Consider the following 12,182-nt stretch of genomic DNA (forward strand, 5'->3'; position numbering starts at 1 on the left):
CACAACTAACATTTTTAAACATTAATGGAAAGCAAGCTAAAAACTTGGACAGAGGCAAGTGTCCTTTTAGACCAAGGGTCAGACTTCAAAATGGATGCCCTTAACAGATAAAATGTATTTGCTTTTTAAATTCTGGATCAATAGATTTAATGTGAAACTTCTGAACTGTTCTCAGGGTTTAAAAATATACACTGACAGATAATCTAGGTTGGGTGAGAACCACCTACATTAGGAGAAAAAAACACAGCACTTTCGTTGATGTACACTCTCCCACCACTGACATCAGTTTTCCCTTCAGGACATACTACGTGAAAGTTGATTACAGACCATGGAACTTTATTCCTCCTCCCCAACTTTCTTGTCAAATGTAGTACTTCCAAAAGGCCCTAGAAGTTTCTTTAGGCTACCCCAGGCTGTACAACAGGCTTACCAGATACACTGTTCACTCCAAAGGACCAAATACCACTATGACCGACAGGAGCTGTGAAGTTGGTTCCTAAGGGCGTAGGAGTGACAGATCCTCCCTGTCGAATTCTAGCAAGCCTTTCTGTCCCAATGGGAGGGGGTACCTTTCGATCTTGATTGGCATTACCCATTTTCGGCTGGCCCAAATTAGAAGGTGCAGAAGCAGCTGAAAGGGGTGAAGATGATCCTGAGGAAACTGATGGAATAGGAGATTCACCTGCTGAAAAGAATATTTCTCTTGCTTAATTACACACAAAGCACACAAGCTAGCAAGCATAAATGCTACCACTCTATCCCCTCAATATCTCAAAGCAAATAATAAAAAGGTTTTAAAGGCTTTTTTGGCAAGCATTCAAGTCTTTCAAGGAAATTCTATTTATACTTTAACTCTAAAAATCAACCTTAACATTAATACTTTCAGCCATTACAATCATGTGATATGATCATGACATAGCAGTATATCTAAAATAATTACAAGAAAGAATAAGAAACATGGAAGAGTTTCAGGAAGAGGTGAAAAAATCAGCCAAAATACCATAAATATCTAAACAGTCTAGTTTTGGTATCCACCACTTCTAGCAGAAGAGGAATTGGACAGCTTCCCAAAGCCATGTATAACATGAGAGCTTAAGTCCCACTAACTTCAGAAGTGTCACTAACTCTTCTTGGGAAATCCAACTTCCTTTGAAGCACTCCTTTAAACATTTTGGTTCTTAAGCTCAGAGTGGCAATGAAGTTGCATGCACTGACATGAAAAGCCTCTTCACTTAAGATTCTGAATCAAAGACCCGTATTTTCTGTAAAGCTACTTCTATGTTCTTCCCATTAGGGGGAAAACCCAGTGTTACCTTGGATGACGCTTAAAGGTTTTAGAAAATTTTAAGTAACTTGAAACAATTCCAGAATCCCAATTAAAAAAAAAAATAGGAAAAAAAGGCAATTGTAACTTCAAACCATGGGAAACATGACATTTTCACCTAATATTACACTCACACTATTTAGCAGGGAATCTTTAGGTTGGTGTAATCACCTCCACTCCCCCACAGCTTCATGGCCTCACCTCTCAAAGCCTACAATGACTGATTTTTTTTTTTTTTGTCCAAATATGCCTTTATTAATGCTAGCAGAACTAGTGGCATTTTACATGGGAAAAAAATGCAAAATAGTACAGCTTGGGATTTGCACACCATTATCACAGCTGCTGGAACAATTGGAAAGCATTTTGTGCATGACTAGGTGATCTCCCCTCAAGTTACAAATCTACTAAAAGACAATAGCTATGAATTTATAGTTAACTAAGACAGACCCATGAAGTTCCTACATGAATTTGTTGCGCTTGTCCAAGGATGTGGTGAAAAATGCTGTCTGTTAAAGCTGGGAGTCCCAACAGGCGCTGGCCCTTGAAGGTAAACCCGTGCTCCTTGTATGTTTGCTGAAAAGCCTGTCAAAGGACCTGAAGAAGAAGTTGTAGAGCTGTTGGATGGATCTAGAGAGGGTAAGCCTGAAATAAACATAAATTTGATTAAATATCTGTCTTTGGGAACCTGCTTCAAAGCACCAGAGAAAGCTAGTGCTCCAAATATAATTAAAGCATCTCATCACCTTCAGGGGTATCTGCACATGGTAAGTTCACTTTACAGTGCATGATTCTCCTTTAGAAACCGACAGAAGGCATTTCTGTATGCTTTCTGGTTTGGCCTGAAGTTTTGACAAAAATAGCCATCCCTTTGGTCACTGAAAGGAAATTATCGCAGCATGGAGGGCAAAGGAGGAAAGCTGGGTGTGGCAAGGATCTTAGCTTACAAAAAAGCCACGCAAGTCAAACAGGGATACAGGGCTCTGTGAGAGTCCCAGGAGAATCCAGCACCAGGGAAACAGTTCGTTGCAGTGTATTTTTTGCCATCCTATAGGTACGTTCACATATAGATCAGTCAGAGAATGCTGTGTCCAGAGAAACAGGGCTGACAATGCACAGCACAACAGGTGGGAGGGCTGCCTTCTACAGGGATGAGTGAGAGGAAGGGAGAGATGGAGAGAAAGTTCAAAGTCTCACAAAAATTATTAGCAAGGGGTAATTACAGGTTTTAAATAAGCCAAAGCTTTTAAGTACTTCTCCAAATATTGTAAAAGCTCTTATCACACATCGTTACCTGAAAGCAGAAACAGGCATGGCTATATGTTTACCTGAGGTTTGGGTTTAGTTTCAAGGGCCTATTAAGCAAGAGTAGTTTCAAAGCCACTTAAACGTTTCAAAATGACCACAACCAGGACCAGCCAATATTGCTACACAGCAAGACTGAAGGTTGTACCTACTTATACCACAGCAGGCTGCAAACAGCAGTGGTGACAGGCAATAGCTTATGTCATAAGGCTAGAGGTGCACCTTTCATCTCCTGGATGCATTCCTGAAAACCATGTCTTTTTCCTTCAATATTAATCAACCAAACCAACCTGGTTTACACTTCCAGAAATGCCAGATCCAACCTGCTCACACTGACAGAAGCGAGTCACTGGATTTGACGTAGGTATTTTTCTCACTAGCCGTACTCCAAAGGTCAGAAAAAGAGAGTCTCCATTACAGACAAGGAGAAGTAAATTACCACCACCACCAGAACATGGGGTGCTCAGATGAGCAAATCTCAGTATGGGAGGACAATCTTTCAGGGTTTGTAATAGCACAAAGTACAAGATGGCTACAAGGAGGATGCTAATGCCGGTGCATTCTGACTGTAAACACAATTTGACAGATGTGTGTTTGTCTAGAGCTGCAGACTGGCCTCCAGAACAGAGCCTAGCTGTAAGCAGAGTGCAGCACCTCCAGCTGGGTGCTCTCCCTGTGCATCTGCTGTGGAGCTACAAACGGGACACCGCTGCTAACCCTTCATCCACTAAAGTCAACTCAGAGGCAGTCAAAAGGTCCCTACAGTGACTGATTACACCACACATGAGAAACGTTTCCAGCTGGTTGACAGATCACCAAAGATCCCGAGTCTCTGCCCCATACAGAAGGGGTAACAGAGCTACTGCTGCCCATGGGGACTGCTGGTTTCCTAAACAGAGAACAAGGCAGAGATTATGACAAAAATAATTCTTCTGCAGAAGAGAGATGCCCAGCTGTATCTTTTGAAGACTTGGTAGGATGGATGTACAGATTTCAAAGTGCAATGACTGTACAGCCAAGACCATTCCGGTACTGCTGTGTGTTTTCTACAGGTTGAAGGAAGTACGACAGCCAGAGATGCACAAATTCAACAGGGCAGTCAGTTTTCTGGCTGTAAAGAACACTTTTTATCATCATTATCTTGCCTTTCATAAAACTGGATGAAAAATCCCTTTGCTCAATATTGAAAATAGCTTCTATGAACAATTTCAGCAATCAGCTTCTTATTTATGTACTTACCAACAAAATCAGGTTTTGTAATACTAAAAGCTTTTGCCATACCATACTCCACAGTTGCTTGGGCCATGAATTCTAACTCTTCATCATGTTCTGAAAGTGTAACTGAACTTTTGAGGCTGGTGTATCAATTTCACGTAGTCTGCTTCAAAATTCAGTCTATCAAAGCCCCCCGGGCACTTCAGCAGAAACTGGTTACTCTAAGGGGGCTACCTCCACCTTTAGAGAAACAGCTCCAACACTTGGGTTACTCCATGTAAAACAGGGAGCCCGGCCATTTCATGCAACTTCATATTCATGTGCTGCTTCCTATGCTGGCATATTTCAAGTCTGTGATACTTTTTAATGCCACATGAGCAAGGTCTCAAACTCCTCCTTACAATGCAGAGAAAAGAGGTAACAAATTAACTTCTTTTGGTCGTCTCCACAGCCTCCTCAAATGGTTGGGCCAAATCTGCCCTCAATCTGCAAGCTGCTAGGACAAGACATCTAAAGACATAAGTGAGACAAAAGGCCATGTCCAGAACAGATCCACAGCTGGTGAGAAGATAAACACATGCCTCAAAGGAACTGCTGAATCAGAGAAAACTCAAGCTGCAACAGAGCTTACCCATGAACAGGAAAGGCAGAGTACCCAAACTCCACGCTGAGGTGACAACTTATTAAGAAAAAGGTGGTTTAATGCTCGATCAAATTATATAAAATCTCCCATCAAATCAGCTTAGAAGTGATCACCAAGAGATGCCGATTTGTGGGAAAATTTGCCACAGCCCAACTCTGCAAGACAGGCAAACCTCTGCTCTGTTAGGTGTAGTCATAGCTGAGATTAAAGGCTCAGCGTCCACCTGCTTTGATGGCCATTACTACTTGCACTCATCACACAGAAGTGTACCACATTGCTAGGTAAGGCCCAGACCGCTCTTTGTCCATCACAGTGCTGTTGGCCAAAGCATAAACCAGCAGTGACTGGCCTTTTCCTGCCTTCTCAAAGTGTCGTGAAGCCTGCCAATGAACCCTATGGAAACAGCTACGGCAGTCCCCAGTTCAGCCCACCTCAGAGCCTGAGCTGGGTGGAAAAGTCCGCTCCCCTGGGAAGAGTCACTGAATGAGATGGGTGGACAGACCACAGGACAGCACCTTCACTCCCAGTGAAGGCATCAGAAACTTCCTCAGCCTACCGTCCCCCACTCCTTCCCTCACTAGCACACCTTCAAAACATTCCCTTCTCCCCAGGCTCCCCTCATCACCCACTGCTCTAGTGTGACAGAATTTACGATTCGGAAATGAAAGTGATCAAAAACAGTATTAAGTAGAATGACATTAAATGAATCAACTAAGGTCCTGACTAACCAGACACCTCCTGCCAGGCAAAATTTTAGTGGCACATGCACCTATCCACAGCTTTTCTTCGCTTTGCAATACCCTAACCCAATCCCAGCTCAGAAAAACCCCCACAAACCACCAGTGTTCTATCCAAGTATTTCTGTGCTTCAGTCGAGCAGAACTTCACACTTGTCTCCCCTAAAGTCAAATACATGAGCTTTCCTTGGGTATCTACCTAACCTTCCTAATTCAGGGAAGAAACAGATTTAGACAGTTACTTAAGGATATATAAAGGACCAAGAAATTCTTCCCAATGACAAACAGATGACCTTAGCATAAAGGAACAGCAAATTTTTTTGCTGCTATGAGAAGTCCCAGTCAGCCATCTTTGCAAAGGCAGGATGTGATCATCACAAAACTCCGAAGATAGCATTTGCCACAAGCCTCCTTCCCCAAGGATTATTCCAGCAACTACCAACTCCCAGGTTAGAGCACTGCAGAAAAAAAGCTGAGTCAACATAAAGTGTTTCTGGAGTCTCCTGAGAAGGGTCTGGCAATTCTTTTATTAGCAGCCTGATGAACAAGGTCATTACTTTACCTTACACAGCCTTAATTACATCTGGTTCTGCTTACTGCACTGGGACTGGACATGGCCCCAGAGCTCGAGGTATTCACTCACTTTGCAGAGCTATACAGCCCAAGTTAAAGTATTAAGAAAAGTAGAGTCATAGTAAATATCCCAGTTTTGTGGTTAAAGCTAGTTAGAGACAAGTGTTCTGGTTTTCAGAAGTCCTGCACATTTGTAACTCAACAGAGAGGAACAGGAACACCAAAAAATCTTTTCTCACCACATCTTCCAAATGCCCCCTCTCCTTTAGTCTGAAAGTCAAACTATACTTGACTCATGTCAATCCAGCATTCAGGTCCTGAAGCGTTAGCTCCAATATCTAAAACCACGCACTGTGGGAGTGAAGACAATTTCAGAGCAAGGCTCTCTAGCTACCCTGAGCTTCAAGGCACCACAAAGCCATTATGGCAAGAACGAAGGGGAGAACAGGGTGGCACAGACTAGATCTCTTGAGGGCCCCTTCCAGCCAAATGGGTTCAGCATGCCTGCAGCATAGTTTTAACACTAAGATGATAATAATCCTTTAGGCACAGCACAGCAAGGGCAGAGAACTCACTGTGAGTGTTCCTAACCCATTTCAAATAAATGCAGACAAGCTTTAACTGCTATACTTAACAGCAGGACAGTAACTTCCTAACAAAACACATTAGTGTATTATTATTATTATGCTGTAGCACACCAAATCACAACATAAGCTTCTTAAAATCCCAGAGCCGTATCGAGAGACAAAAGGTACAGAGAGTTTACCCTCGTTGAGTCAAGCTGGAGTCTCAGATAATATACTGAACAACTGCACGCAGTCACTCTCCTGCAGCTGGAGCCTGTCAAGAGTCCTGGCCCCAGTGTTTCAGGTTTGGTATCACCCAACCCTATATTTCATTTCAACTTAAAAGTTACAATTCTGAACTCTACAAACAGGTGGAAGTATTCCTGTGCCTTACAGAGGGTAAGCAATGCAATGTCTGCAATGTTCCCAACACCTAACATCCTACAAGAGCTGAAGAAAAGAGGGGAAAAAATAATCAGTGTTTTAAAGAGCACTTGGAAAATATAGGCCATCCTCATTATATTAGTATTCTCTAGCTGTCATTTGTAAAGTACTTCTCGATCAGTTTGAGATTCTGAAAGTCTAATGGTTGGAGAAAGTGTTCTGTCCAGTGCATGATCTTAATGACTTACCTACAGGACTAGTTGAAACCTGTTGAGAAGGTGGCCTGAAACCAGGAGCCTTGGAGTTGTCAGGATGCGCGTTTTCCACATGTCCTAGCACAGCGTTATTCAGAAAGGTAGACTGAACAGTGAAAGATGGGTCGGCTGCTGCTCGGGTAGAGAGTGGACAGTCTCCCCATCCTTGGTTAGCTGGCACCTGGTTGCTATCAAAAAGACTACTAAAGTGATTGAAAAGCGTTGCTGGCCCAAAGGTAGGAGGCAATGATTTGTTTGCTGGGTTAATGTGCATCTGAGAACCGTTCATAACGTTCATGGCTGACGAAAGCTGCACTGCAGCAGGTGGACCTTGAGAAGGTGCCAAAGGAACTTGATTCGTAACAAAAATAGACTGAGGATCTTGATGGAGGTTTGCATTTGGTACCACTGAATAGAAAGAACCTCTGGACTGCATCCTGTGAGTAACTCGAGGTGCTGGTACAGCTACTTGAGGTAAGTTACTGTTGTCCTGATTATCTGCAACAACTGACCTGGGTGACGCTAAGCTTAAAGGAGCAGTTTCTGAGCTGGATGAAAAAGGCATCGACATGGAGGGATTGATATCTGACATGCTGGTCGGCAGTATTTCATCTTGGACATTATTTAGCGGTGCAGGGCTACTCGATGGGTGAGTTTCAGTGACTCCTGAGTTGCTGCTAGCTGACATACTGCAACTACTTGCAACGGAAGATGGTGCACACTCATTTGCAGCGAGCTGGTCTGGTGCTGGCACCTTCTCTTTGGGTGCTGAGACAGCAGAGAAAGACTCTGCTTTAAGTGCGGAATGCTGTGTTTGTGGAGCATTAGATGGCTGAAATGCTGTGGGCACTTGCCCGTTGTTTGCGGGGGCAGAGGAAACTGAAGGCAGAGTGCTACAGGCGCTTGTCACAGTTGAAATTGCTGTTGCTGCAGCACTTGTCTTGGGAACGCAAGCAAACAACTGCTTTCTGACCGAAGAGGGAGTCCGATTACTGGTAACACACAGCGGTTGAGTGGAAGCAGCTACAGAAGAGACAGTAATGGGACAACTATTAGTAGCTAATCCAGGAGACTCTGTCTGTAAAATATTTCCATTCTGACTACCTACACGACTCGAACTACTATGCTTTGGAGAGCTGTTTGTGCTGCCAGGATTAACTGGTCTCACTGGGAATGGTCCCCAAGTGTTCGGTGAAGGTGAAAAAGTTCCTCCAAATTGGGCCATAGGTAAGCGAGGGTGCCGGATCTGTTGCATAGTTTGAGCAGCCAGCAAGGCAAAGTGAGGGTGAGAATAAGCTAGAGGAAGAGACACCGGAAAAGATGAGCGCACATTTGCTGGGACATTCTTGTTTAATTTGTTAGTAGGCTGGAAAGTAGACAGTGTTGATGACTGCGATGTGACTAGGGGTGGTGCTCCAAGAGGAAAGGAGTTCTTGTTTGAAGCAGTTGCAGTGCTGACTCCAGATGAAAAGTTTGCATGGATTGATTTGGTACTTGAAGCAGGTGTTCTTATATGAGTTTTAGGAATCAAGTCTTCTAGTTCCTTGGCAGGATCTTGAATAAGGGCATTGATGAGTTGCACTGCGTATCGCGTTGACTCTGTACCGCCCCTAGATTAAATACAAAAATATTTATCTTTTGCAAAAGGAAACCCCACTTCACGCAACATTCCATAGCCACAATTTTGTACTGGTATGCAAGTCTATTGTATGTTTACTCCAGTGATTTACTTCTTGACTTTGGCATATCTTAAGGATTATCTTTAAAGAAGCAGACCTTCAGCATTTCTTGGCAGCAGTAACGTACCTTCTATTCCTAGTAGGATAGAACCAAGCAGCTGTCTGTCTTAAAAAGCAAACTCCTCAATAAATGACATTGTGGACTAACTCAAGACTTTAATTTCTAGATACTGTACCTTATAGTGATCATTCTCTCTCCATTCTTATCTTTTTGCTTATCAACATCAATATGGGCACCAGTCACATCTTGAATTGCTGTGATGTTGCACCCACCTCTTCCCATTATTCTAGATACGACAGAAGCTGGGACAGATAATTTCTTTGACCTATATCACAAAGATCACAAATTTGTGAAACGTATTCAAGACTTCAAAGGCATGCAAAAATACCTTGCTGGCTAACAGGTGGCTGATGCAATATTCTTAAGTTTCAGGGCAGCAAGTGGTTTTCTGCTGATATTTTCTTCACCCTTTGGAGCCTCTCTAGAACTCCCCCCCACTGAAATTACTCATCATGCTCAATACCTGACAAGGATTTTCCAGAAGCGTTTTATTCCACCACTGTTGTGGCACAGACATATGTGCCTCACACTGCTTCAGAAACACTTTTGGATTTTACCTTATCTTGTGTACCTTCAAAGTGAGACAAATTCTTAGCTTATCAACCTAAATTTACATAAATAGCACCGCTTCAAACTTAAAAGCCCATGGCGTAGCTACTTTGACTGTTTATAGCAAGGGTTTACATAAGAAGAAGGTGGTTTCCCAACATCTTCCCAGTGATCAGCTCTGTAATACCACTTGCATTCACAAGCCTTTTAGTATCCATCTCTCAGAACTCAAGATCTGAAAGTTTATTGGTGATGCTACACAATGGTAGATGGCAGGTGGTTAAACTGTGCAGCTCTGATTTAAGGAGCTGCTGGAAGCCACTGTGAAGGCAGCACAGATTTTCAGAAGCAAGCTCACTGTCAGGCCACAACACTGCAACCCATGTGTTCAGCAAAATAAGTCAATTAAGGATTTTTCTAATTCACATGGTATTGGTGGGTCAGTGCAGGCATACAGTACTGGGAAGTCTTTGAACACGAGCTATGCTTGCAACCAGACCCCAGCCAAGGTCTCTCTGGGCTACTACTGTCCCCAGACTTTAAAGGCCGGACCTCTCAAGCCCATATACCACTTTCGAGCTCGTCAGTGATGTGCATTAGTTCAACACTGAACAATTAGTGGGGATTCAAAGGTGTTTCAGAAACCACTGTGATCACAGTGCAGGTGCCTCCAAACTTTGTACAGATCACTACCCCACCACCCCCTCCCAAAAGACTGCCACCTTCACCTTCCAGTCTTGGAAACGTGGAAGTAACTTGATCATCAGGAAATTATTTCTCACTTAATAGGACTTAAAGGAACCTCATTTTACTTCAAACACATCTAAATACATGGAAATGTTCTAAAGCATCACGTCATCTTGTCAAGGTGTTTTTTCTTTCCCCCACTACTGCAGAAGAGCATTCTACAACCCTCCCCATTCCCAAAAATCAGGTCCTCAGAGCATGCACTCAGGTCTCTTTCAAGGCTGTTTCAATGCTTTGGGCTTTCTTCCCCCACTCCCACCTCCAAGGCTCCTCTCTCAAGCTAGACATCCCAGTCACTCCCTCCCCAAACCAGAGCTTCCATCATCACCTAACTTTCAAGGTATGCCCACATTACTCACAGAGCTCCTAACTGTACCTTGGTCTGCTTCCACCTCAGCCCACTAGAAGCTCCATGCCACCACCCATGGAGACATTCCTCCTACAGGAGAGGTCACCCCAGTGCCCAGGCTCCCATCCACCACCATCACCCACTGCTGTTTCCCTCCCTACCCATCAAGCTCGATGGTTTTTACCTTGAGAAGTGCTCAAAACAGTACCTTTTTGCTCCCGAACAGCAGCGCCCTCCTCTCTGCAGCTGAAATTGCTCAATTGGTGTTGGCTGCAGAGTGTTGCTAGGGGGAGGGTCTTTCAAAACTCTGCCTACTTGCCTGTCAAGGGCAGAAGGGATGTTTTCATTGGTTACTACCTTGATAGACATCCCTTCCAGCCAGGGGGTTACTCAGGGGAGAGGGAAGGAGAACTGTTGTTGAGACCAAGAGAGACTTTTAAAAGAGGAAGACATGCAGCTCCCGGGCATTTTGCATATGCATCTAAAGTCACCAAAAAGCTCTCTGGTAGGATAAATGATTCAATCAGTCAGGGCACAGCAAACACCAGTGCTGCACTGGACTGCATGCTTTGTGGTCACGTTCTTTATAATGTAAGGCCTGACTCCTCAGGGATGAGGAAAGGTTGGAGTTTGGATGACATCTCTAGAACCCTACCACCTCCAGCAGAAGAGCAGACAATACCCAACCAAGCAGCTGAGTTGAGCCTATGAGACTCAAGAGACCCAGGAGGAGAGACGGAGCAGCTCCAGGGCCAATGGTGGGGTCTGTGTGCAGCCCTGGAAAATTCTGCTGCCTGTTTAATGGTTTCATGCCTGCATGACTCACCAAGTGGTGGGCAGCCTGCAATCATACATTCAGCAAGGCTATGTCACAGAGGAGAACCCCATTTGTGAATACAATAAAAGGCAGAGACCAAACCAACTCTAAATTACATTTTCAGATTAAATTGCCTTTTTAACCTTTATTAAGAACAGTCTGTGGCTTCCACTAATCAATGCGTTAAATTCTTTGTACAATTATGCTCTGTGCACATAGCCTAAAAATCTCTAAAACAAGCATATTTGGTCACTACCATTGCAGAACACAAACACAGGAGGGCATTATAAGTGCACCTGAAGCCTCTGACACTTCTATGTTTATGCTGTATTCCTTTTTGATAGAGGGAACAAAAAAGGAAAGCCAGGTGATCACTTCTAGTTACAAGTAGTAGACATCATAAAGGTTACAGCGGAAGTACTGGTGTGTTAAGAGCCATATAATAAAACCCAGTACATTTTCAAAGGGAAAGCCTGCTTCACTGAAAACCTTTAAATCTAATGGAATCTCTAGCACTCAGTTTAAGGCGACAACATTTTCCATGGAATCAGCAACCAAGATCATCACCCAAAGCACTATGAGTTTTAGCCTTGAAGATCATCCATCTCTCCTCTGCTAACATCCATCCCGCCTTTAGTTCACATGCAAGCAATCATTGGATGCTGGGGCTTTTCACTGCCATCTGCTCCCTCCCCCTTTTATCTTATCCCCACAGCCTTTACTCCACTGAAGTCACAGGTAAAATTTGACAACACAAAGGTTAAGTCAAATAACATGTTCATGCCATATTGATCTTAAGTTAGCGAGGAGATGCTAAAATTAGGATGCAATTTTTTTTCACAGCACTATAAGAGTAAGGAAGGGGGATAGATTTTTTTATAAATTAATCATACAACTAAGTAATTAAGCTTGTTGGACATTC

General features: G+C 43.4%; 1 protein-coding gene across 20 annotated transcripts in view; it reads right to left on the reverse strand.

The window, feature by feature from the left end:
• The window catches only part of ANKHD1 (ankyrin repeat and KH domain containing 1), a 117,130-nt gene that overhangs the window by 6,706 nt on the left and 98,242 nt on the right, over nt 1–12,182 (reverse strand). For 7 of the 20 annotated variants that reach the window (XM_055719552.1, XM_055719540.1, XM_055719536.1 and 4 more), the window contains 5 exons: nt 10,652–10,762; nt 8,914–9,063; nt 6,993–8,608; nt 1,772–1,966; nt 431–685 (listed from right to left, as the gene is read on the reverse strand). In XM_055719552.1, the coding sequence (XP_055575527.1) occupies nt 431–685; nt 1,772–1,966; nt 6,993–8,608; nt 8,914–9,063; nt 10,652–10,762 (2,327 nt within the window). The remainder of the gene's footprint in view (nt 1–430; nt 686–1,771; nt 1,967–6,992; nt 8,609–8,913; nt 9,064–10,651; nt 10,763–12,182) is intronic. The other 13 variants (XM_055719538.1, XM_055719546.1, XM_055719537.1 and 10 more) reach the window with 8 other exon arrangements.

The sequence above is a fragment of the Falco cherrug genome, chromosome 8 (genome assembly GCF_023634085.1).
Source record: "Falco cherrug isolate bFalChe1 chromosome 8, bFalChe1.pri, whole genome shotgun sequence".
NCBI classification, from domain to species: Eukaryota; Metazoa; Chordata; class Aves; order Falconiformes; family Falconidae; genus Falco; species Falco cherrug.